Genomic DNA, 26,367 nt, shown 5'->3' on the forward strand with positions numbered 1-26,367 from the left:
TTTAAACATGAGGGAGATCACAGATGCAGTCTGCATTGTACTGAGAACATATGCATGCTTTTAAAACACTTTTATCTTGCTTTTCACTAATGTAACCCTGAAATGTAAAATATGTTCTTTTTGCATTCATTCTTATGGGCAGAACAGATGGTGAAAGGCTTAGATTAAAGTAATACAGCATGACCATTAAAGTAACCTCTGTAGCTGGTGAGTCTATACCAGTTGAGGAATTACTTTTTGGAATGCAAAGGGATATACTTGAAAAGCCAAGAAAAGTTGCCAGTGCCTGTTAATATGAACACCAATATATTAAATATACACCAGTATATTAACACCCACTGATATGAACACTGTTATATTAAATACAATCATTTTAATCAATGAGAGATTTGCCTGAATTAAGGGAATAGACTTTAGATTGACTCTTTCTGAGCAGATAACAAAGGGGGGGGGGGGGAGAGAAGATCTCAATATTCAATGCATGGCAATTTAGCAATATTTCAGTGAAAGTCATAGTAGTGGGTTATAATAATAAATAAGGTTGCATTTCAACAGTTGTAAATAAGAGTTCAACCATTTGATGGAATCTAAACTAACTCTGCAAGACATTTAAGTATGAGTTATGAAAAAAATTCTAAGGATAGCAGGGAATTCCCAAGTGTTTCCACTAGAAAAAGAATACTTTTCACAGTTATTACAGAGAATGATTAAACTTTAAAATAATATTCCACGGATCATGACTGCTTCTGCTTTTTTCTTTCTTTGTTTTTTACATTTTGCTTTGTTATTGCCTATGTACATGATGAATAAAATACAGCAGGGGTGGCCAACGGTAGCTCTCCAGATGTTTTTTTGCCTACAGCTCCCATCAGCCCCAGCCATTGGCCATGCTGGCTGGGGCTGATGGGAGTTGTAGGCAAAAAAACATCTGGAGAGCTACCATTGGCCACCCCTGAAATACAGGATTGGCTATAGATTTTAAAAGAATCAAAATTTATTTTGGTCCCCATAGAAAGGCTAGTATATAGGACAGCTAGTGTGATATGGTTGTTTGACATTATACTAGAATCCAGAAGGCCTACCTTCAAAATCCCCACTCTGGGAAAGAAAATTTGCAGGGTGACCTTGGGTCAGTCCTGCACTCTCAGCTAGGATTGCCAGGTCTGACTCAGGAAATATCTGGGGGCTTTGGGGGTGGAGCCAGGACCAAGGTTGTGACAAGCTTGGCTGAATTCCAAAGGGAGTTCTGGCCATCATATTTAAAGGGACCACATTTCTTTTAAATGCCTTTCCTCCATTGGAAATAATGGAGGATGGGGGCACCTTATCTGGGGGCTCATAGAATTGAACCCCCTGGTCCAATATTTTTGAAACTTGTGGGGGGTGTTTAGGAGAGGCACCAGATGCTATGCGGAAAATGTGGTGCCTCTACCTAAAAAAAACCAGCCTCCATAGAACACCAGATACCTACAGATTTATTCTTCATTATACCCTGTGGGGACCAGTCTCCATAGGGTATAATGGAGTGCTCAGTAGACATTTTCCCCTCCCCTGCTTTCTGATAACTCTGAATTGGAGGGAAGGCCTCCAAACCAGAGGTTCTCCTGCCCCCAACTGGGGATTGGCAATCCTACATCTCAGCCTAGCCTACCTCACAGGGTTATTGGGAGGACACAATTGAAGAAAGAAGTTGAGTGTAAGCTGATTTGAGTATAAATGAAATAAATAATAATACTATGATGATGTCCAAAAGACAAACTCTTAAAGGTACAACTTGACTCCTGCTTTGTTCAACTGCTTCAGACCAACATGGCTGCCCACTTGATTCTATCTGTTTGGATTTAAGCGGTCTATGCCCATTAAGTTGACGCTACAAAGGAAACCTCTGCAGAGAAAGGCAATGGCAAACCACCTCTGCTTCTCACTTGCCTTGAAAGTCCTTTGCTGGGATCACCATAAGTCAGTTGTGACTTGATGGCACTTTATATGCACACATCCATTAATTTAATAGGACCAAACTGCTCTTAAAGCTGTATAGTCACTACAGGACCAAAATTCCTGAGACAAAAATATATCCAAAATGTATTTTTTGGTTGTTCTATGACTTAAGGAAAAAAATGAGATTATAGAATTTGCTGGCATTAGGAAAATAAAAACAAAAAATGGATCTTTCTGAGGGTCCAGAGCAGGTGCATTCAGAACAAATGGCATTAAATTCACAGGGAATAAAGCCCACCCTCTTCTGTAAAGATCGCCAAAGCTTGAAGGGGACTGAACAAAACGGTCACTATTGTCTGCAGGGAGTGATCTGTTTCTCTTGTGGGGGGCGGAGTTTTTCTCTTTTGCTGTTTGACATTACCTTGGAGAAAACATAGCATTTTTCCCATAGGAATCAATATAGGTGGGTGGCAGCACCTTATTCAGGGGTCCATAAAATCTGAACTTTTGACCAGTCTTTCATTCCAACAAATTTGATGCTATTTAGTTTAAAAACATCTCCCCATAGAAAATTATAGATCCATAAATCCACAACTCTGGAAAAAACACAAAAGTAAACCCAAACTGGCATAGTAATACCAAAAAAATCAGGACTATGCTATTAATGGATCCCCCTACCATTCTAAATTCAATTTTTACTTTTTTTTCCCAAAATGGTCATCTGTAGTAGACACCACAAGTCACTGGTTCATGAGATGATAAATGAGATTGAAATCCTCAGGGTCCTGTATTACTTCCCGCATGTCCCTCTTCAAGTTAAGAGCTGAGACTGAACACTTTCTGGTTTAGGATGTCTTTCATCCAACTACAATTTGTTGCAAATCTGAATTTGGAAAATTTAACAAAGTGGGGTTTAAGCTATGGTTTGCTCCTAATTTAGAAACCTGATCTGTGAGCCAGAAACAAACTCCTAGTGGTCAAATTGTCCAAATTAAGAAGTTACAGCTACTTGAGGTTACATCAAAGACTTCCTAATTTAGAGATGCTGCAGTCTAGGCTCCACCTATAGGCTGCATATGAGCCTGAGTATTACAAACTGAGGAGGTCAGGAAGGCTCCCAAAGCACTGTCATTCTACAAAATGTGCAGAGCAGAAATATTTAGGAAGGCACTAGGGATGGGCACAAACTGAACCATGAATCATGATTTGTGCTAAAAATGGCTGAATCATGGTTCATTCAGGACTGGTTCGTCTGATCCCACCACACCTGAACATGAAACAAACTGGCCTTTTTTCTTGGCATGTTTGGTTCATGTTTGCTTTATTTTTCCAGCCAGCCTGGAACTGGCATGATTCCCCAGCCCTTATACTTCTGGTCAGTTTCCAGTGAAACTGACTAGAAGCAGCAGCTCCATTCTCCCCAGCAGCCTGCGCTTCTGATCAGATTTCACTGAAACTGACTAGACGCTGAAGCTCTGGTCTCCCCAATGGGCTGTACTTCTGGTCAGCTTCCACTGAAACTAACTAGACACCACAGCTGTACTCTCCCTAGCACCCTGCAGCTTCTAGTCAGTTTCACTGGAAACTGAACAGAAGTGCAGGGGCTAGGAGAGCAGAGCTGCTGTGTCTAGTCAGTTCCCAAGCTTCCTGGGGGTGAAACTGACTGGAAGCTACAGGGTGGCTTCCCTTTCTTTCCCCAGTTTGACATATTCTCTGACAGCTGTTTATTGGGTGCACATGCTTTGGGGCGCTGTAGCTCAGCCCCTTGAAATCCAATTCGCACCCAACTTAGGTAGAGGAGAGGTCCACTGAAAAGTTTGCTGCAAGTTTGGCATCTCTAACCCACTTGGGGGCCACACTACATCTTCCTGAACTGAATGAACCAACAAATCACATATTGTTCAGGAAACTGGAATAAAAAATGAAATGAAATGAACCACCAATCTGGGCAACCCAATGAACCATGAACTGAACCACCATTTTTGTGTTCTATGAGAACTATAAATGGTCCAGAAGGGTGCCTTGCAGTGTTCCCTCTAAGCTAAGTTAATGTGAGCTACCGCACAATTTTAAGGCTCCAAATCACACATTTTTGCTTTCTTCAGGAAAAATGGCCTCATAGCAAACTAATTTATGCAGTAGGTCACAACTTTAATGTCAGTAGCTCACAAAGTAGAATTTTTTCTCACAAGACTCTACAGTTTAGAGGAAGTATTGGTGCCTTCATATTGGAATGAGGACTGAGTTCTGCATTGCCTAAACCTTTGTAATCCCACATGTCCGCATTGCTCACACTATGTCACCTGGGCTGTTTGCTGTTGCAGTGTTCATTAAATGTCCTATACTGTATGTATGACTACATACATACATTCCCCTCTTTCTGTACTCTATAATACTTTGTCTTAATGACAAGGACAGGATATATAGAGAGATAGATATACAAAAAAAATCCAACTAACTAAATGAATAAATACCTCAAACTGGTTTGTTTGTTCCTAATGTTTGAGTGCAGCTTAAGTCTGCTGGTTAACCAGATGATGGATTAGGCAAAATGTTTAATCAAATCTGTCTAAATGGCCCCTTAGGTCTTAGGAACTCATCTCCCATAAAGTATACTACCATGTGTCAGCTTTAAAGGAAACATTTTTAAATGTGTTCTGTGTTACAGGCAAAACTGCTACCTTCATTTTACAATACTTTGTGTAGCTCAAGTTCCCAGAACAAAATGGCAATGCAAATGAGGTGCAAATTAAAGGCTGGAGGTAAAGCAAACCCATCTGCTATAAGTTACTTACAGTTTCTGTACAGTAACCTTTGAGAAGAGTTTTCAGTCAGGAAAATAAGTAACTGGTAAAAACAAGTTTAAAAAGCTGAGAAGAATCACTCTGATGCAAGGTATGCCTTTTTGTCAAAAGACCAACAGAAATATTTCCTTAGGTTTGATAAAATCTTTGCTTCCAGAGAAGATGAAAACATAGAAGTTAAAATTAAAAGGAGCAATACAGTAAGTTTTAAAACAATGGACTCTACAATCTTATATTGTGTTGCAATTGTATCAACTTATCAACTGTGATAAGACTTTAATAAAGGAGAAATTAACTGACAGTGAGGACAGACAGAAATAGCATGCAACAGGACCCTTTCTATGCTATTTGGAAGAGCATAAATTAGAACTGCACTGAATGTTCACCTGCAAACATTTTCATAAGTATAATACTTATGAAAATACTTATTATAATACATAAGTATAATACTTATGAGGAATACTTATTCCTCAAAAACCTGCTTTCCTGGATTGGTTCATGCCTTCTTCATAACCTGCTTATTCCCAATCTCATTCTGCTTCAGGGTCATTTTCCTTTTTTTTTTGGGGGGGGGGGTAATTACATCATCAGTAGTCAATCAATTTTGGCTGTATAATGAAGGCACAGTGATGGTAGGGGGGACCCCAATTCAGAGTGAAGGAAAACCTTCTTGAATCACAGCAATTCACTTTAAAACAAGTGTTTACGCAAGTATGATAATGTCACTGACAGCAAACAAAGCCTATTTAGAGGATTCTCATTTGGATATATATCTAGAGACACAGAGACAAAGAGACAGATAGATCAATATGGTTAAGGATGCCTGTAGAGATGGACACAAACTGATCCATGAATCACAATTCTTAAGAACTCATAACCAGATTCTTGATTTATTCAAAACTGGTTCGGCCCTTGGTGATTAATTTGGTTCATTTTTCCACACAGCTTGGTGCTGATTCAATCAATTCCTACAAAATGCTGGGGGTGGACTTCTGGGAGCCCTAGAAACACCTGTTGTCCATAGCTTGATTGGCAGCTCCATAAGCCAATTACAGAGCTCAAATTCTGCAGCACGAAGAGAGAAGAGTTAGTTATCATGAGAGCTGAAGCTTAGCTTTCCTGGAGGGCTATAACTTGAACAATCTAAATCTAATCTTCACCAAACTTGGAAGATGGAGGAGAGCCTGCTGAAGATTCCTGGTGAGTTTTACGTCTCCTGAAGCAAATTAACCAATTAAGCATGAACCAGTTTGGGCAACCATACAAGCCATGAATCCACACAAACCACCATTTCCCCTGTTCATGCCAATTCCTAAATGCCTATTGTCAGTTGAGATATATATACCAGTGATAAATGGAGTGCTGCAAAACTGTCAAAGCAAGACTGCAGTCTGAAAGTGCTCTTAGACCCAGACCTGTCAATAGGTTCCCATTTCATGATTTTCTGGCAATCGGTCTCTACCTTTATAAGCTTCTGAACTGACTATTATATTGAACTGTAAAGGAAGCTGCTCTTGAAGATTTTTTAAAATTAAATTTTACTTATTATAACAATCAATAAGAAAATTAACATGTTACAATAAACATGTGTAAGAAGATGTTTCAGATGCCGCAGTGGCTGCAAGTCATGATTGCTCAGTTCCTCACAGAGGAGGGGACAACATATTCAGTTAGCATCACAACTATTGACCAGTTTCCATAATTTCTGGGCCATTGTTGTGTTGTTTTAAATGTGATTTTTTTTAATCTAATGTTCATCACCCAGAGCCTGGTTTAGGCTGGGATGGGATTATCAAGCAAATTGAAATAATAATAATAATAACAACAACAACAAACAACTATTATTATTATTATTATTTTGCTGCTGCTGCTGTTATTCAGTGGCCACTGAGGCCCTGGATTCTATTGTCCTTGCCCATTCTATTTTCAAATAAGTTACAGGGCCTAATTGATTTGGACAGTTATTGCCCAGCCTATGGAAAGGGGCAAGAGGCAATCCATATGAGTGTGTCTTTCTGCCCTTCCCATCTAGGCATTTTCTTCATGCTGGTGACCAAACCACCTTGCCCCAGGCATCAAGGGATCAGCTGGTTGCTTCCAGGCCTCGGCCAAGCTTTAATTTGGGGGGGGGGGGGGAATGTCTATATCTGACTTGTTAGACAACCGTTTTACATTTGTTCCCATTTTGTCCAGTTGTGAGTTGAAATAAAGAACCCTGGTCTTATGACTGGTTAGGCCATAATTAGTTTGGCAGGTGTAGGGTAGGTTGCTAATAACATGTAGGGCAAATTGATAAGCACCTTGACCCATCAAACATGATGGAGGATCATTCAAGAAAACCCCATCATTTTTTCCTATGGCAGGAAAAGAGTGTACGCCCATGGTCCTGAGCAACATCAATCCAACCCTGTCATGCCTTTCCACAATAAGGTCTTCAAGGCTGACTTGGCCCCTTCCAAATAGGCCCATTAGGGTATCTATTTATAAAGACTGAGATAGCCACAAGCCTTCTATTCATACAGAACTTTGAACATGGGTAGTTGTAATGATTGAGGGGGCGGATTTTAGATATACTTTCATTTGAAGTATGGATGATAGATATTTTATTTATTAGATTTAGATTCTGCCCTCCCTGCCAAAGTAGGCTCAGGGTGGCTTACATATCAATAAAACATCACATAAAATCAATTAAAACAGATATAAACAATAATACATTAAAACATTAAGATAATACAGGTGCTATAACAATCAATCTTAAAAATGATGGTATATTTAATGATGGTGAATAACAGCATGTCCATTTCATATCTATACTTGCAAGTGTCCCCAAAATCATATCTATACACAATTTGAGAGTTGCCAATATATAAATTACAAATCTCTTCCCTCGACTCTTTTTCAGGACATTAGCAAAAATCTGTGGAAATTACTACAAGGTGTGCATTATTTTTAGAAGTAGTATCAAATGACAGCTTCTGGCACTCAGACTTTTGTAACTTGTGCCCTGATCCAAATACATCTCTTGAAAGTTCTTCAAAATCTGTGGATATTGCTTAGAATCATCGGGTACCTTCAGAAAATACAAAAAGGCTCCCCAAAGGCTGTGTTTATACTTTATGCAAAATGTTTAAAGCAAAAAACTGTGCATCTCCCCCTGACTGGTCTATGTGTGTTCCATGTGCATCTGGAACTTACCTAACTCACCAAACATAAGATGTGGAAAATCCTCCTTCAAAAATTACTTAGGAGGTACAAATGTAGGAAGTACTACTCATGCATTTTCTGTCAGCAGTTCTATGTAACATTTTATAGGGTCTTATAATGGCAACCTTTAATACCTGGTTCATTTCCAGTATTCTGCAAACAAACATTACGCAAGCATAATGAAAAAATAAACTCATTGCTCATACCTGTGGATAGGGTGATGTCCTAGATTTTGACTTGGTGCTTGAAAGACGTGATTTACTTCCTTTTCTATTGTCAGTTATAGTTGGAGTAGAGTTTGCATACGGGAATGATGGCTTGGTTGCTGAAACTTGATCCAATGAGAGCTGTAATCCTTTGTATTCCGTATCCCTAGATAAAAGGCAGAAGTTGAAGATTTAAACTACATATGTCATTCCGGGCAGCTAATGTTGATCATGTACACATTGCTTTTTATGCAAAGTCTTGAACTCTTCTGTAAGAAATTGTATCATAGAATATATTAAGCTATAATAAACATGAATCTCTTTCTATGCTGCAAGCAAATATAAACAGCACAATCATAGTCAGGATCTTCAAAAGTCAAATAGTTTTCTACTTTACAATATATGTAGCCTTTGGGTTACATGCCCTTGTTGTATGTATGCAGACCAAAATTTTGGCTATATGGATTCAGAAAACATGTGGCAACTTGGTGACTGAATGATGGAGTACCTGAGTCTGTTTAAACCATCTGAAAATACCTTTTAAAAGACTTTTCAGTATTGGTGGACAAATCGGCTAGAGAAAGCATTAAATTTTATGAAATAAGGCCCTGCTTTCAACTTAAGGATAAAAGTGATATATCATTTTAAACCGTTCCTATGGGAATTTAAAGTTTTTAAGAACAAGATTCACATGACCATTACATATAGTAATTATCAGAAGGTACAAGCTTGAAGTTTGATTGCACTAGTTGAGAAGAGACCAGTGGCAATCTGTGAGTGTGAGCCTTTAGTCAATAAAAATAATCACTGAAATTATGTCAATGAAAAGTGCAATTGTTAAAGAAGACAGCAAAACTCAGAGTTTAAACTCTGTTAATCCATCCAATTAATAAAAGAAAATATGTACAATTCTCAAGAATGTCTGAAAGTCCTGAGATTTCTTATACCCGAGGATGAATCCAAAAGAATCCTCACATGAATGGGCAGTTCTTTCACTCACAGAAGGACTATTTCTGCTAATAGAAGGTCTTCCATTAATAGAAGGGCACTAGTGGATCCAGTCCACAAGCATGGAAAACTTCTGAAATGACTAGACATTTGGAGCCTAGCTCCAAATTTGGATTTGCTCAAGTAGATCTATGTTTGTGGTAGTGGTCTGTGTATATTAAGATAAATTAACCCTCAACCCAGTAGTTTTCATTGCAGAACTTTAATCATACGGGGGGGGGGGGACTTTGCCCATGATGAACTACTAACACTATAACAAAATGACAAGCCAGGAATAGAGTTTGTTTACATGGTCTTGCATAAAGTCTGACTTCCTATATATAAGTAACATGTCTATTTTGTGCAATGTACAAAAACTGGAAATGCTATATTGGCCATGCAGGCTGGGACTGATGGGAGTTGTAGGCAAAAAACATCAGGAGAGCTACCATTGGCCACCCCTACTATAAATCAATGTATCTGGTCAAAATGTTTGTTTATATAACTGCACAGATGAGTTATAATTAATGTGAAAATACAAACACTTATGATCATTTGTCAAGTTTTTCTGATATTTATTTCACTATAAAATGGTGACAGAGAGCAGTAAGTGCTTTGTGAAATGGATCATTGTGTTTGTACTATGATTGCTTACATCTTTTTTTCATGCATTGGTGCTGTCAGAAGTCAGAACTCTGATATGGTGTCTCTTTGTTCTCTCCCACCAGCAACATAAAGCATAGCACATATGACATCATTGTTTTGTAATGCTTGCTAGATATTACCAGGAAGATAGGATAGAGAAACAGGAAGCAGTTCCATCTTTCATGAAATTACTAGCTCTGCTCAAACCTGGAGGGCAGAGGACCACAAAACACTGATTGTTAGCTGCATTGTTCCAATGGAAACTCTCTGTGTGCTTCACTTTCTTAGGCCGGTTCAGATGTTACTTGAGAATACTTATGCAATAAGTATGCAATATAATCTGTAAATTGTGTGGCTGGATCTCAGCCACAGCTATTGCCATCATTTCACAGTCATATATCAGATCCCAGATGTTTGTTTGTTTGTTTGTTTGTTTGTTTGTTTATTTGTTTATTTGTTTATTTGTTTATTTGTTTATTTATTATTTGTATCCCGCCCTTCCCACAAGTGGCTCAGGGCGGCTCCCAACAATTAGTCAGACATAAAATTAAACAATTATTTGAATATATAAACAATTAAAACATTTAGAGCAGATAAAACATTAAAACCATTAAACATTCCAAAGCTATGTGAACAGGAGTCTGGCAAAGCTACACTGAGTTTCTCGTCTCAGCTAGATATAAGCTAGCTGGAAGAGGGTCGTCTTACAGGCCCTGCGGAACTGAACAAGGTCCTGCAGGGCCCTCACCTCCTCCGGCAGCTGATTCCACCATGTAGGGGCCATAACAGAGAAGGCCCTGTCTCTAGTGGATTTTAAATGGGCTTCTTTTGGCCCAGGGATAGCGAGAAGATTTTGGGTTCCCGATCTCAGCACTCTCTGGGGAACATGTGGGGAGAGACGGTCCTTCAGGTAGGCAGGTTTCCATAGAAAAGATCCACAAGTGCCCACCAAAGCTATGGCTATTTAGTTCTCAAAGAATTGTTTATATTGGATTTCAGGATGGTTTTTTTTAATTACAAGTGGTATACAAAAATTAAAGTCAACACAATAATTTTAAATGTCACCTAAAACAAATAAAATTATAACTAGCACGGAGTTTCAGTGGAAATGGCCCTGGTTCTTGTGGGGGTCAACCTATGGAGTATTAAACAGGGCTAGAGAAGTAGCCAGGGTTGTATCTGAACTCAGCTATATACTATAATCTGTGAATATTGTCCAGCAAAGTAGTAAGGCTGAGCTGGGAGGTAGAAAAAGCAGCTAATGGCTAGGTCACATCTGTCAATGGCTTGGCTTTCCTGGGCAATAATAATACCCAATTTGTAAAATCACTGGGAATTGGTTCAAGCTTTTGAATATTCTATGAAGTCTTTCAGCCCTGTCCTATGTATGCTTGTTATGCTTTGTCTGCTTATTCACATGCCCCATTTGCTTCAATAGGATTAATTTCAAAAATATGCTTAGTTTGATTTTATTTATTTCTTTACATAAATGACTTTTTTCAAAATAGTATTCATTCAAAATAAACAATCAACAAGCTCCATCAGTCAAAAAGAGAAATGTTTGAGCAGAAGGAAGACGAGAGATGCTACCAAGGGCCCAAGCAGCCCTTTCAGAACAAAGATTCTACAAGCCTGATGGGCAACAGCCAAAAAAGGTTCTATCCCTGATCATCCTATCCAGCCCTCTTAGAGGATTTGAGAGTGTGCCAAGTCCATATGGGAAACCAAGTCATGTCAGTAATGGTCAGAGCAGCCAAAACATTTTCAGTGCCAAAGAAAGGCCTGAGTCCATACTGAAATGAACCCCAAAAAGCCGCCATCTACAAATAAGTGGAGGTGAACCATCACTTTCGGCATATATGCTTTGCCTAAAAAAGGAAGCTTTGCAACCTGATGATCGGAGTTATCTTTATAATTCATAGAAGATTTCTTTAGGCATGACCTCACATTCTCCCTCTTTCATGGCATCTAGGACTGCTTGCTTTTTCTCAAAGAGGCATTTATATCCAGCTTGCCACGTTCCTCCAGCTAGCTGTGTTCAGCCAAGAAGGGCAAACAACCAATTTTCCCCAAGTACTCTGTTAGCATTCTCAGGTTGCAGTGTTAAACTGTTAGACTTGGCTATAACTGCAAATACTAGAAATCAGAAACTTCCTGACCATGTTGACAAGGTCTCTTAGAAGCATATTGTTATTTGTTTGGAATGAAGCAGGAAGAGAATTTTGGCTGTTGTTATTTTTATACAACCTTCCTTTGACTATCAAGAATTAAAATGAACTTTAACAGATAAAAACAAAAGCCAGGTAATATGTAGCTTTTGCATATCACATTCCTCCATCATCTGGAGCTGTGCCTAGCATTTTCCTCTGTTTTGAGGGTGTTTCTCCTTGAAGGATGCTGGAAGCCTATGGACTTCTTTGCCTTCCTTTTCCCTTCACCACCAGATACTCATTCTAAAGTCCCTCATGAGATCATGTATAGGAAGAAAGGGTAAAAAATTTTTTGCTCATCCCATGAGAGAATAAACTGAGGTGAATTAGTGAACTGATCACCAAAGCACTCTGCATATTTCTTTCTGCCTTTCTCATATCATTGATTGTGCTTCCAGAAACACTGTTGTCTGCAGACTGGAGACGGAATTCACACCAAAGCAATGCTCAGTAAATAAAAGGATTGTATTACTGGGCCACAGTTCAGTCAGTTAGAGGAAACCTTGACAGGAAGTGCTGGTCACAAAAACTGATAGTGACAAATGGAAATTTCAGGATTATAAAGACCAGTTATAAAGTTGTATACACGTGAAGAAGGGTACAAACCACAGAAGGCCTCTGTGAAATCCAACACAAAAATTAATGTTCTCACTCTCAGAAAAAGCATGTGGAGCATGGCAGAACTGGCATGCTGCAGCCTATAATCACTTCAGTTGTGCCTGTTTTAAAATGGCCCATACATTAGAATAATGGGATAGATAGTTAAAAGCATGCCTGCACTCTGTTCATTGTAGCACCTTGAATGGTTGGGCCTACTTCAAACTAGCTTTTGGAAGCTATCAGGGACTCATTGAATTAGATTCCATGGCTCATGTCTGCAGACAGCAGGTTGCAATTTTCTTTCCCCTCCCCACTGTAATCCAACTGCTCCCCAAAATGGCAGCACTTCAGTGGGGCTTTTGGTGCTACAGCAGGAGAGGGGAATGAGAAACTTACATTCTGTTGACAGAAATCCTTCTAACTGCAGAAATGCTCCACGGATCCAAGAAGCATGAGGAACAGCACCATGCAGACATTCAGCTCATTTACATTTACTCATGTAGATTTCTCAGTCCAGCAGAGTATATGCATGTGGTATCCTCCTTCCATATGTGTTGAAGCCCTTGCTGGATCACAGCAAATGTGTATAGTCAAGAATATGAGATTTGTTGCACTTATACAAATGTGCTCAACCAGGAAGACTATGACTGCTTCCATCTCCAGTAGCTGGTCTAGATCTGAAGTTAATATGAAGCAGGGAGTTTCCCAAATCCTCACAGGGCACCTTCTGGCTCTTCACCCCAGGTTCTCAGCAATTGTCCCTAAAACTGTTTTACTGTGATCTTTTTTGAAAGATCTTTTTTGAAAGATCACAGTGCATATGGGGTGGCTACTATTTGGATGGGAAAGTCCAGATCTTTCCCTGATCTGCCCCATTTTCTCTGCCCCAGCTCATTTTTGTTTTAATTGGTAATTGACAAATTGCTATAGTGATTTGTCAATTACCATTTAAAATAAGCCCTTTTCAGGTGGCAGGGGGGAAACAGTCATTGCAGGGGGACTGGGGAAATGAGTGGCTGCATGCCATATGGAAGCCCTGTTACTACTGCAGCCCAAACAAGAAAACTTCTAACAATGGCCATGTAGCATACAGCCATAAATGAAATAATGCTACACCACTGACATTCCAGTATTGTTGTAGGGAGATACCCCCACAAGAGATAATCTACATCACAGGTCCAAAAGGACTGGGGGGCGGGGGGAGAATCATAGAATCATAGAGTTGGAAGGGACCTCCAGGGTCATCTAGTCCAACCAAGAATAGCATTTCTATGTAATATGCCCACATTTTATGATGTGTAGTAAGATTTACATGATAGTCAGACATTGTAATGCTAAGAATTTCACACACACACACACACACACACACCAGTATCACCCAATGATATAGAATGGAGGTGGGAAAATGTACACATCATAATGTCATGACACATTACTAAATTCTTTATTCCATGTTATGGGAAGAGACATGTTGACACAGAGATACAATTTTTGGTGGCAACCCTATGTCTCCCCTAACATCTGGTTCCATCCTCAGTTGCAAGGCACTACAGTGCCAAACAACCAGTGTCCAGATTTCTCAACTACTTATTGCTGTGAGTTGGACTGAATTTGGAAAATGAAAGGTAATTAAAACAACAATTCTAATTTCACAGTAGTGTATGTTCCATTATATAGCTTCTCAACTTGGTCATCTTCCAGTAAGTGGGCCAAATCCATGCTTGCTATAAATGCAGTAATGATCAATAAATACACAATGTGCACTTGGCAAGAACTCACAAAGGCAATTAAATGTAAGACTTCACTCAATAATGAGAAAGTTGGCTAAGAGAGAAGCTTCCTGAAAAGTACCATGAGAACTCTCAACATCACCCTGGATAGACACCAAAGACATAAAGTAGGGAACTTGAGTCTATGTATCATTTGAAATATGCGACATTTAACAATACTGAATCCCAAGGCACAGTCCAGCAGTGTCAACACTGGGCATGCTAGTGTGTTGATTTATTTTCAATAGCATCTTTTTCCATTACTTTAAATTCATGGATGCTTTTTAGCAGCATGTCTGCTGAGAATGGGCTGAAAGCCTATTAGATGGGAAGTAAAACGACTTGGGAGGATTCCCCTCCCCCGGTTTGGAATGCTTCTTCTAAAAGTCAGCCTTTGCACTACATTTCTAATTTTATATCTGAGGATTTATGCATAAACAGTATCTCTTATTTGTATTAATGGCACAGAAATATAAATCCTCATACCACTGTATGAGAACATCCCCCATTATATGCAAAATTAATAGGGACCCCCGACTGCTTCCCAGACTGAAGAATTTCACCTCAGTCTTCAATGCAATTTTTTCTGTGTGTTGGGAGGGGGGGACATTAATACCAGTGATTCTAGATGAGCATCAAAATATCTGAGTTCAATTTCTTATTCTACAGTGATAAGAATCTTAGATGATCTTGGGCCACTCATTCTGTGTGGGATTTTTAGAAACACTTGACATAAACCAAACCTGGGCTGCATCATAGTTGACAATTCCCACTCATTGGTGGGTATTTTACTGCTGCCTTTAATGCGATTGGAGTTGACACAGTGCTCCAGAACATTTTTATTTTCTCAAGTTACAAGCTGCATTGGAAGCTTAAACTAACCAGCAGCAGAGAGATAAAATTAATTAATGCTTTTTAATATTTAATTTCTAATCTTTCTATCCTTTGAGTCCTTATCCCAATTAAACCAAAATAGCAGTATTTAAATCAGTTTGATCCCAATTGGATTAGTTCAGCATAAAACTGAAATATTTTAATGTAAGTAGTTTGATGTTAAGATTTTTAGTTTTACACCCAAATCAATAATCCCCTAAATCCAAAATACTTAGATTTAAAGCAATATGGCCTCATTTATTTAGGACTAAATTTGCTTAAATCCAAATACTTTAAATGGACTGTATTCAGTTTCAGTCCCTATTCTCAAAATTAGTGACAGTCATCATCCATTGTTTATAACCAGAATTTATTTATTTAGAATATTTCTATGCTGCCTTTTCAGAGTCTTGCTCAAGATGTTTTACAGTCTAGCAATCAGAGATGTGTAATGCCTTCCATTATTTTTCTTAGGCCTCTTGGTTACTTGTCACGTATAGAGTTAATCTCCATAAATCCATTGATTCGTTTCTTAAAGTAATCTGTAATATTTATATTAATGATCATCTCAACATTATCTGCCACTTGACTGAATGAAGACTCAGTCTGAGGTGAGTGCAAGCATCATGTAGTTTTGTATGAGCTGCATGCTTGGAGCCAGGTGCAACACATAGCTGGAAAAGAACAGTAATGGTAATAATAATGTATTTGCCGTCCCAGGCAAACTTTCTTTCCTTGCCACCCCAACCTCATTTAATGAAGTGGCACTCTAGCCTCTGGTTTTTGCCTTTCAGTGCAGCACTGACTTTCCACTGAGTGGAAAGGCAGCATTCCAGCAGCAGAAAGCCATAGTTCCCAAACTGGAGCATAAGCTATTTTAAAAAACCAAAAATCTAAAGGTGGGGAGCAAGAATTTGAATGTCCTAAGGCAGGGGTTTCAAACATCTGGCCTGGGGGCTGAATCAGGCTCCCAAAGGGCTCTTAACAGGCCCCCGAGCAACTGGCTGTCATCTGCTTACTTCTCATGCTCTCTTGCTTCCTTCTATGTACTGTAACAGTTTGCTTTGCCAGGCTTGATCAATTGCACAGGAGCTACAGAGCAAAACCTCTAAAACCTCTGAGGCTCCTCCCTTTGGGAGGAAGGGGAGGAAGGAAGAGCTTGCTTTGCCAGGGTATCACAATTGCATATCAGAGCTACTGAGCAAGCCTCGCTTCCTTCTATTGGCTGAGGCTCCCAAGTTTTTTTTAAATCTTTAATTGTGTTTGTTTGTGCCCTTTATAAATATCCCTGCTATCTAATCTTAAATAGGTACACACATGGTCTGGCCCAACGTGGCCTGGCCCAACAAGGTCTCGTTTATGTCAGATCCGGCCCTAGTAACAAATGAGTTTGACACCCCTGTTCTAAGGCATGTCAAAATATTTCAGATCACTCAGATTTAAAAAAAAAAAAACCAAAATAGTACCCATGCTGAAAAAAATACAACAATAAACTACTAAATAGCTGCAATTTTCAGGCACTGAAGATCAAAATCTCTCTGATGTGGCAGTTTCACTGGTTCATCCATGATTAATAATGGATCAAGAGTTCACCTTGTGAATAAAAAAATACAGTGGGAAATACTGAAGGAATTTGGTACACACATAGCCTGATTCTGTGTAGGAATGAAGACCAAGCCTGATTTATGACGAACTAGAAGTCCTTGGGTCATGTGGTTTTATTATGTGCAGTGTTAGTACTTGATTCTAGTTCACTGTCTATAGTACTGATTGGTTTTTGTTCTGTTGTTTGAGCCACTTCAAACTGGTCTGGAGAGGTAGCGTATACATTTCCCAAAAATAAATCAATGTGCTTCCTTCCCCTCCCAGAGAGAGCCAGCTTAGTGTAGTGGTTAAGTGTGCAGACTCTTATCTGGGAGAACCAGGTTTGATTCCCCATTCCTCCACTTGCACCTGCTGGGATGGCCTTGGGCCAGTCATAACTCTGGCAGCTATTGTCCTTAAAAGAGCAGCTGCTGTGAGAGTCTTCTCAGCCCCACCCACCTCACAGGGTGTCTTTTGTAGGGGAGGAAGTTAAAGGAGATTGTGAGCCACTCTGAGATTCGGAATGGAGGGCGGGATATAAATCCAATATCATCATCTTCTTCTCCCTATTCCTTCTTCCTTTTTCATACAGTACAGAAACTGAAGAATTTGTCCTGGGGTTTCTTATGACAAGGTTTCATTTCTCTTGCTTTCAAATCAGAATTGAACTGTGGCTTAGAATTTCAATCTGCAGGCAAACCACACTTTGCATATAAACCTAATTCACAGCAGACTGCAGTTAGTTCCAAACACAGAGGTCTGGAAAGTCCACAGTTTGCATGAGTAAAGGAGAAAGGGAGCTATCAAACCTGGATTGTACTCATCTTAGAAGTTTCTTAATGATAGCTAAATACAGCCTGAATTCAAATGCAATAACTTCTAAACCTGTATCTTAATACTGCAACTTTCGTCTAGCCAAAAAACAGGACAAACATAAACATCTAAGGGTCTGCTTTAATTAAAATAAGGAAGATATCTCTTGATATACTGATAATTGTATAACAAATAATGGTTAAGGCAATGGTGTCGAACTCATTTCTTATGAGGGCTGGATCTGACCTAAATGAGACCTTGTTAGGCCACATCAGGCCATGTCGGGCCATGTGTTTACCTTTTTGGGTCCCTCTAGATTTTTACAATTTTTCTGGGGGTGTTGTTGGTCTGCATTGTACTGTGTATTTGATCACAGACCGTAATAAAGCAAATTGAATTGAATTGTACCTATTTACGATTAGGTAGCAGAGATATAAACCTTTTAAGAACACAGACAAGCGTGACTAAATAATTTTAAAAAAACTTAAAATAAAATAGGCTTAAAACATTAGCACTTGTTGGTCTTAAAGATGCTTTCTTTGTATTTCTCCCATGGGATCCAGGAAATTGGGCAAAGGAAGCTCTGGCTCTTTCCCTCCCTTCCCAGGGAACAAAGAGGGAGAGGAGCCTCAACTAATGGAGAAAATTGAGTTCTTGCTCTGTAGCTCCTGTGCGATTGAACAAGCCTTGCAAAGCAAGCTGAGATGCAAAAGGAAGCAATAAAGAGGGAGAAGGAAGCAGACAAGAGCCAGTTGCTCAAGGGGGTGGGGGGAGGCTGATAGGAGCCCTCTGGGGCCTGATTTGGCTCATGGGACGCATGTTTGACACCCCTGGGTTAAGGTGTCTGAAAAGTGTGTTTAAGATCCAGGAACAGAAAAACAGAAAAGAGACAATTCCTAAGAAAATTGTGGGATTTCCCTCCTGGCCATTTAAAAAACATGACTGGATAAACATCTTTCAGACTTCATTTAGCTAAGGATTCAGAATAGTCAACCCCAGCAGTCCATTCCAGTTTATGAGTAACTAAATATCTGCCTTTGAATATTAACTAACCAAAAAATTAACTAAAAACCATTAACTTAGGCCTCATTTTGGGCAAGAGCTCACAGGAGCAGAGCTCTGGAACCTCTAAATTTTATTTTGCTCTTTCTTTCTTACCCCCCCCCTCCCGAATATTTGCTTCTGGGCTCCATTGTTCAAACTCCCTGTGAGAATTTTGCTGAACTCTAAGATTTGACAAACTTTCTAATATTTTACCCCACAAAAATGGGGAAATAACTAAAACATATAAAGGAGACAGATGGAAATCATCATGACGCTGTGGTCACATAGGAAAAAGTAATTTTAAAAGTAGGATGGGAGTACGGTTTTATTATGACAATTATAATTCAAGAAGCGTTTGTAAGGTAGATGCTGAGCTGATATAATTTAGTACACCTTCTGGTGATGTCACGGGTGTGTGACATATGCAAATGAGTTGTGCTAATGAGCTCTGGCACCTCTTTTTCTACAAAATGACCCCTGATTATAACTAATCTTACTTGAAAAGTTAATGATAGCCATTAATATTAAGAACCAATCAGATCTGACAATTATTTTGACAACATGATGTCTAGTTTATAGTTGTTGTGGGGGGAACATGAGAGAACAATTCAGCAGATAGGTCATGGTGGAAACACCAATTAGATGAGTTGTCCCCAGATTTGAAGGGATGAGCCATTTCCCCCATACTTTTTCCCCAGTAAAAAAATCCCATGCCTGCCTGCTCTTAGCCCTGCTAAAGAAACAAGCATTTGCTGCTGAAAGCATTTTTCTACCAGCCTTCTAGGAGACACTTTCTCTTATCTTTCTGAAATTTGCTAAGGATAATGCCTTGAGTGAGGATACAGTTTACGGTAATTTTGCTCCAGCTGAACAGGAACAAAAGCTACAGCTGGAAATTGCTTACCCACTGAAACTCATGAAAATGGAAAACAAGTTAAAGGAAACAAATTCATGCAGTAACATAAAGAGAAGAAATGTTGCAGAACTAACATTAAGTGGAAAAAACATGTGCACCCCCTATGAGCAGCAATTATTCAACAAAGAATAGCATTATGACTTCCAAGAGACAAGAAGTCATGAGCGGACATAATTTTTGAGGTATACTCAAAATCTCTTTCTGTTTAACCTAAATATTTTTGCTCCACCCTATATATTTTATCCTTGATTAAACTTCTCGCAGGTTGCTAATCATTAATGGGTTCTTTATTGTCACTATGCAAACAGTTCATTCATGCCGATGACCTATCAAATTTCACAGACATGGTCTTTAATTGGATTTGTTCATTTCTAATCTGCTTAAGCCTGCAAGGCTGTAATGCTTGACTAAGTATACATTCAACACCCTTATTTAAACTGGTAAAAATAAATTGAAGATTCATTCTGTGAATATCAATACAAATCATGCCATTGTTATTATGTACTTTGCAGTGGAAACAAAGATTAGGAACAGCATTTAAGGATTAGCGTTTGTTGTATTCAAGTAGATTTCAGGATCTAGATTTTTAAGGCAAAATTTTCAAGACAAAGTCTACACCTAAAACCTAAATACTTTGGGGGCCTTCAACAGAAGTTCAACATACAACAGCCAATAATGCTAAAGAATATTTTCTAATGCCACCTTCAAATTACATAATGCCTGCAAAGAGTCCTTCATGCAGCACAGTCTGCACTGACAGTTATACTAAGCAGGGCCTAAATAACCCTTTCGTTATGATGAGACAGAAAGGCACAGTCCCCTACACAGGCTCCATAAATATAGGTGGAAGCTGCGTCATCATGGCAGCTTATCCAGTGAAGTTTTCAGATGAAAACGAGGTTTCAGTTGTCCCCAATGTTCCTCATCTTCTACTGTTCCTTTTTCTTCATATCCTTATCCAACTACGTACTTCATTCACATACTTTCCCTCTTGCTTAGTTCTCCCATATCAGCCCTCTTCCTCCCTCACAGTTGGGGACAATGCCACTCATCAAGCCCAGTCTGTTGGTGGTACTGGATTGTGTCGTCAAGTCACAGCCAAATTATACTGACTCCATAGAGTATTCAAGGCAAGGTGTTTGCCATTGTCTGCATCTGCATATCTGGTATGATGGGTGTTCTTGACTGGAATACTCTGTTTCAAGTTACAAAGCATTCTGTTTCCCTTGCAGAAAAGGACACATAAAAGGATGTTACATTTACAGTTTGGCATTTCAATAACTAGAAGAAAGCCTCCCACACTTCCTAATTCTATAAACCAGACAAAATGGAGTTGGTTGGGAGGACATTTTTATAAGGCACAATAGAGAACAGAACTATAGTCTAACCTATGCCACTATATATGCTATGTATTATCTACCTATTTTATGTACTATCATGCTCTTCTGTGTTTTTCCCCCTACTGTTGTAATTCTATTTTCTGCATATCATGTCTGATCTTTTTTGCATTTTTTTCTAATTTTTTTTCCTCCTCTGCATTGCTATTGCGTAACTCTTGTATTGCATATTATTGTGTTGATTATTAGATCTCTCCTGCTATATGATTGTTCTACACCATGTAATCCGCCTTGAGTCTCGGTGAGAAAGGTGGACTATCATTAAAGTAAATAAACAATGATGGGCTGCCCACTACTGTCCTCAATTGCCTTCCCTAACAAGAGCATTCTTGCTACAGACCTGGTTGTTGTGTGACGTTGTTATTATTATAATATGGCATAGTAGTGTGTAGTGTAGCCAAGAGATCCTAAGATTGTCTGGCAGCCAGAAGTTCTAGCTTTTTCAGCATTATGATATTGGATTTATATCCTGCCCTCCACTCCGAAGAGTCTCAGAGCGGCTCACAATCTCCTTTACCTTCCTCCCCCACAACAGACACCCTGTGAGGTGGGTGGGGCTGGAGAGGGCTCTCACAGCAGCTGCCCTTTCAAGGACAACCTCTGCCAGAGCTATGGCTGACCCAAGGCCATTCCAGCAGGTGCAAGTGGAGGAGTGGGGAATCAAACCTGGTTCTCCCAGATAAGAGTCGCACACTTAACCACTACACCAAACTGGCTCTGGGTGGTGAGCTAGACTTGTTTATGCACCACTGGGTGGTGAGCTAGACTTGTTTTTAAGGCAAGAGACATTCCAGAGGCGGTTTGCCATGTCTCTGCATCATGACCCTAGTATTCCTTGGAGGTTACCCTTCCAAATACTAGCCAAGGCCGACCCTGCTTAGCTTCTGAGATCTGCCAGGAAGCAACAATCCTATCCCCAGCCATATTGTTTGAAAGGCAATTTCTAAAGACAGCTGCCTCCACTCAACCACCACCCTCTGCTGTGGATGGATCGTTCTGCATAGTGCAGTCTACTCTCATGAGTCTGGAGTAGGCATATTATTTATATCTTGCTTTTGTCCCAATCAACCAGACTCAAAATAGCTCACATCATGAAAACCAGCTAAAATCTCATTCCTGGTAAATGCAGAGTGAATTACTAGCTATCATACTTCTGTTGTGCTGTAGCCTGGAAGACTACAACCTACATACAGCTTTTGTTTAAGGAAAGATCCTGTTAGGGAGGGATAAGGGGAGGGTGTGCTGACTGGGGTCAGGAGACTATATGGATGGCTTGTGCTGTGGGCTAGATGAGGGTTAGAATCAGTCCGGGGAGGGAACATTGCTCTCAAAACTGACCAAGCACAGTTGCGGAAGGTATTAGGTAGAGTTTACAAAAATATAATCCTGATCTATCCCAAGCGATGAGCTTCCTGCCAGTATGACCTATTCTCCTTACCCACAAATGCTGACGACTCTACTTCCCTCCTCGACTCATCCTGATCTGCCGGCTAGTTCAACTGAAGTTCTTACTAATCGACATTCCAGACCCAGTTTGAGAACTGTCCTGGATCGAAATATGCCTTTGTTGGCCGAGACTTTGTTGGACAGTTTTGAGATTGGCAGTGTAGGAGCGAAGGACTGAGAGGCACTCGTACAAATAGGGGAGGTTGAGAAGACCAACGTAAAAAGCCTGAGGGCCCCAGAAGATTCACGAAACATCTACTCCAGTCAGTGCCCCAAAAGGCACCGAATAGGATAAAACATTCAAGGGCAGCACTGACAATTCAAGGATTCCGAGTAGCAACGGGCCGGACTGAGCAAAGAGGTTCTGTGGAAAGCAAGATGTATTGCTGTATGCGTCTGAGTACTGTTTCTGAGCCCCTGATGGGGCAAAATAAAGAACAAGCAAATCTCGGCTCAAGCATCGAACCAGCAATCCACTTCGCAATTCAGTCCGGCTGAAGTGCTTGGGTAGAATACAACGAAATGCACAAGGTCTTATAGGGTGAAGTGCAGCGATTCGCTATCCAGTACGGTACAGTAACAGTAGATAAGGACACAAGAAATGTTCAATAACTTGGTTTTGTAAGAGGTGCGAGCTCTAAAAGGTTTACGGTAAGCCGAGGGCAATTTACTTATAACTCCTCCTCTCCTTTCCCCAGCCCTCGGCGCACGCGCTCCGGCTTCAAACTAAAGCACGAAGGGAAGCTCTTTCTGCCCTCTTCACGATGGCCAGAAGAACAAACAACAAGCGACCTATTGGTGTGCTCAGTCAGCCAATAGGTCTTCAGAAACTTCTGATGCTGCTCTTTAATCATCGCAGACGCAGCAGCCAGCGACGTTATTACAGACACAACAAGCAGCCACTGAGTGACCCCGAGGAGTGGGAACACACAAATCGGATTAATCAATGTCAAATAACTACCATTCCCTTTCTGTAGGACATACACCAAGATGGATTAGAACCAATGATCAAAAGCATCAAAGAGCTTTCATCCAATTCTTTCACTTGCATTTCGATTGTTTTAACAGCAATGGCAATATTCTAATTTCTAGTCCTAAAAACATGCTACCTGGCCACTGCCGCTCCCCAGTGCTCTGAATGAGAGCCTCATCCCTCTCAAAAGAACCTGAGTGCAACCATCTTTAAAGTGATGCTGTTTACAGCTATCAGCTGTGAAATCAAAGTGTTGCCCTCCGATCACAAACAACCCCCCCTATTGATGTTCTCCATAGTTATGCCATTCAAGGTTATTGGAATTGAATTGGATGTTCTCCATACTTATTTGTACACCATCACATTGCCTACGCAGCAAACAGTTGAGAGAATTAAGACAAAAAAAGAGACAGTGTGACATTTAGGAAAGTGTGACATTTAGGAAAGGTTGGAAGATCCCAGACAAGAACAGTACAATTCCCCCTAATCTGTTCAGATCTAAACAAGGGATTATTTTTCTGGACTCAGCCCAGACATATAACAGGAGCCCACATATGATCCCATCTCATAATTTTATGAGTCATGAAAGGAAAAGTGTGTGTTTTATTTGTAAAATCACATGCATGGTCATAAATTTGTATATTTCCAGCTTCAGCCTAGCAGACCATGATCCAGTTTATGTGTGTCCATCCATTTCCCCCATGTTTGTGGCCTAGCTGGAGCTGGCAAAATATACATAGTTGTGTTTAACCTCCATTTTGTTTTCACACAAAATAGAAACATGTTATCACTTATGTGATATCCCATATGGCAGTGGATCATAGTAAACTTCACATGGATGCCTGAAAACCCAGAGAACCATTGCGAGTCCAAGTAGACAATATTGAGTTAGATCGACCATAGTCTAGCTCAGTATAAGGCAGTCACATTTGTTCATCTGAGGAGCATTATTTTTTTAATCAGCCTATGAGTTCCCATATTATTGTTGTTGTTTATTCAATTTATAAACTGCCCTTCTTGGAGAGCTCAGGGCAGTGTACATCATTATTGAAACATACAGTAAATTAAGATATAAAATAAGCAGTTAGTTACAGATAGAATCAATAAACATCATCCAGATCCATTTTAACAGAAAGGAAGAAGGCATTTTCATCCACCAATCTTGGTACCCAGCTCTGCAAAACACCCACAGACTATAAATTGCAGAAAGTCACAGAACAACCAGCACATTACACAGAACAATCAGCACAGTCAACAACCATCTTCCTTATCTTCACACCCCTTCCAACCCTTCCAGCAATTGACACAGAACAATGGTCACATTCAACAGCCAGTTTCCTTATCATTACCCTTCCAGGAAGCCCCACCAAACAATGGGCACATCCACAAACCAATTGCCCTTTCACCACACCCCCTCCAGCCTAGAAATAGCAGCTCTCCAGCAGCCCTGGCCCCACTCAATGCACAGCAGCCAAGAAGGTCAGAGCGCCTGCTCCGGCTGCAACGCCACTGAGGATGTTCTCCGCAGCTGAGAATGAAATGTCTGGAAGGAAAACTTTCTCCAGTAGAACACGGCACTTGAGCCCAAAAGATTCTACAAACCCTAATGATGTTACCAGCCATGAAAACCTGAAATCTTTGATCATTGATGGCATATGCTGTATTTCTCTTCTTCTCTAAGGGACAGATTATAGGCTGGACATAGTAGAGGACATTGCTGTCCTCCCTGTAGGCGTGGTGGAACATCTCTGTTTTACATGCCCTGAGGAACTGAGTGAGGTCCCACAGAGCACTTACATTACCAGGTAGAGAGTTCCACCAAATTGTGGCCAGGGCTGAGGACAGCCAGATGTCTTTTGGGCCAGGGATCACCAGTAGATTTGGGTGTTCCAAGCATAGGGGACATACAAGGAGACATGATCCCACAGGTATGTTAGTCCCAGGCTGGCAAGGGTTTAAAAGATTAGAACCAAATCTTGAAGTGGATCCGATATCAAACTTGGACCCAGTGCAACTGATGAAGCACTGGCTGAATGTGTACTGTCATTGGGGTACCTGTAAGTACCCACACAGCTGCATTCTGAACAAGCTGCAATTTCCAGGTCAGCTTCAAGGGCAGCCCTACATAGAGCAAGTTACAGTAATTCAGCCTTGAGGTGAGCATTGCATGGATCACTGTGGCAAGGTCAGGGCTAAAGAGGAAGGGTGCCAGTTGCCTGACTTGGCGCAGCTGGTAGAACACCAGACTGGCAACATTTGAAACCTGGGCCTTCATAGATAAGGATGTATCCAGGAGCAGGACTGTACTTGGACAGTTGGTGCAAGTATTAGCAGCATGCCATCAAGTGCTGGGAATTCACCCCAACCTTGGGTCACCCCCACCCAACCACAGGACCTCTTTCTTTGAAAAATTCAGCCTCAGCCAACTCTGCTTCAGCCATCCAGCCATGGTCTCCAATCTCTCAGTCAAATTTGATGGGGTGACTGTCTGTCCATCAACAGATACAGCTGGGTGTCACTAGCATACTGGTGACAATCCAGCCCCAAACGCTACAACAACTGAACAAGGGGGCACATATTGATGTTAAACAACATAGGAGAGAGGATTGGGGAATCCTGCACACCGAAGGGTGTCAAGGTGACACCTTCTCTCTTAGTGCCACCCTCTGTCCCTGACCCTAGAGAAACAAAGTGAGCCACTTCAAGGCTACTCTATGCACTCCTATGTCAGTGAGGTGATGGGCCAACAAATTCTGGCTAACTGTGTCAAATGCTGCTGTCAGTTCTAGTAACAACAGCTGCACCAACCTGCCTCAATCCATCTGTCTGCAGAGATTGTGAAGGCAACCAGCACCATCTTCATCCCATGGTCAGGGTAGAAGCTGGACTGGAATGGGTCTTGGGCCAAAGTGTCCTCCAGGAAATGTCCATGGTTGTATAAAACATCCAGCAAAGATC

The 26,367-nt window shown here is 40.4% G+C and overlaps 1 protein-coding gene across 1 annotated transcript in view; it reads right to left on the reverse strand.

Moving 5' to 3' along the window:
* Nucleotides 1-26,367, reverse strand: part of SIM1 (SIM bHLH transcription factor 1) — an 85,275-nt gene that overhangs the window by 13,631 nt on the left and 45,277 nt on the right. The window contains exon 9 of the mRNA XM_060237500.1: nt 8,153-8,318. Within this exon, the coding sequence (XP_060093483.1) occupies nt 8,153-8,318 (166 nt within the window). The remainder of the gene's footprint in view (nt 1-8,152; nt 8,319-26,367) is intronic.

This window comes from Heteronotia binoei, chromosome 1 (assembly GCF_032191835.1).
Source record: "Heteronotia binoei isolate CCM8104 ecotype False Entrance Well chromosome 1, APGP_CSIRO_Hbin_v1, whole genome shotgun sequence".
Classification (NCBI taxonomy): Eukaryota; Metazoa; Chordata; class Lepidosauria; order Squamata; family Gekkonidae; genus Heteronotia; species Heteronotia binoei.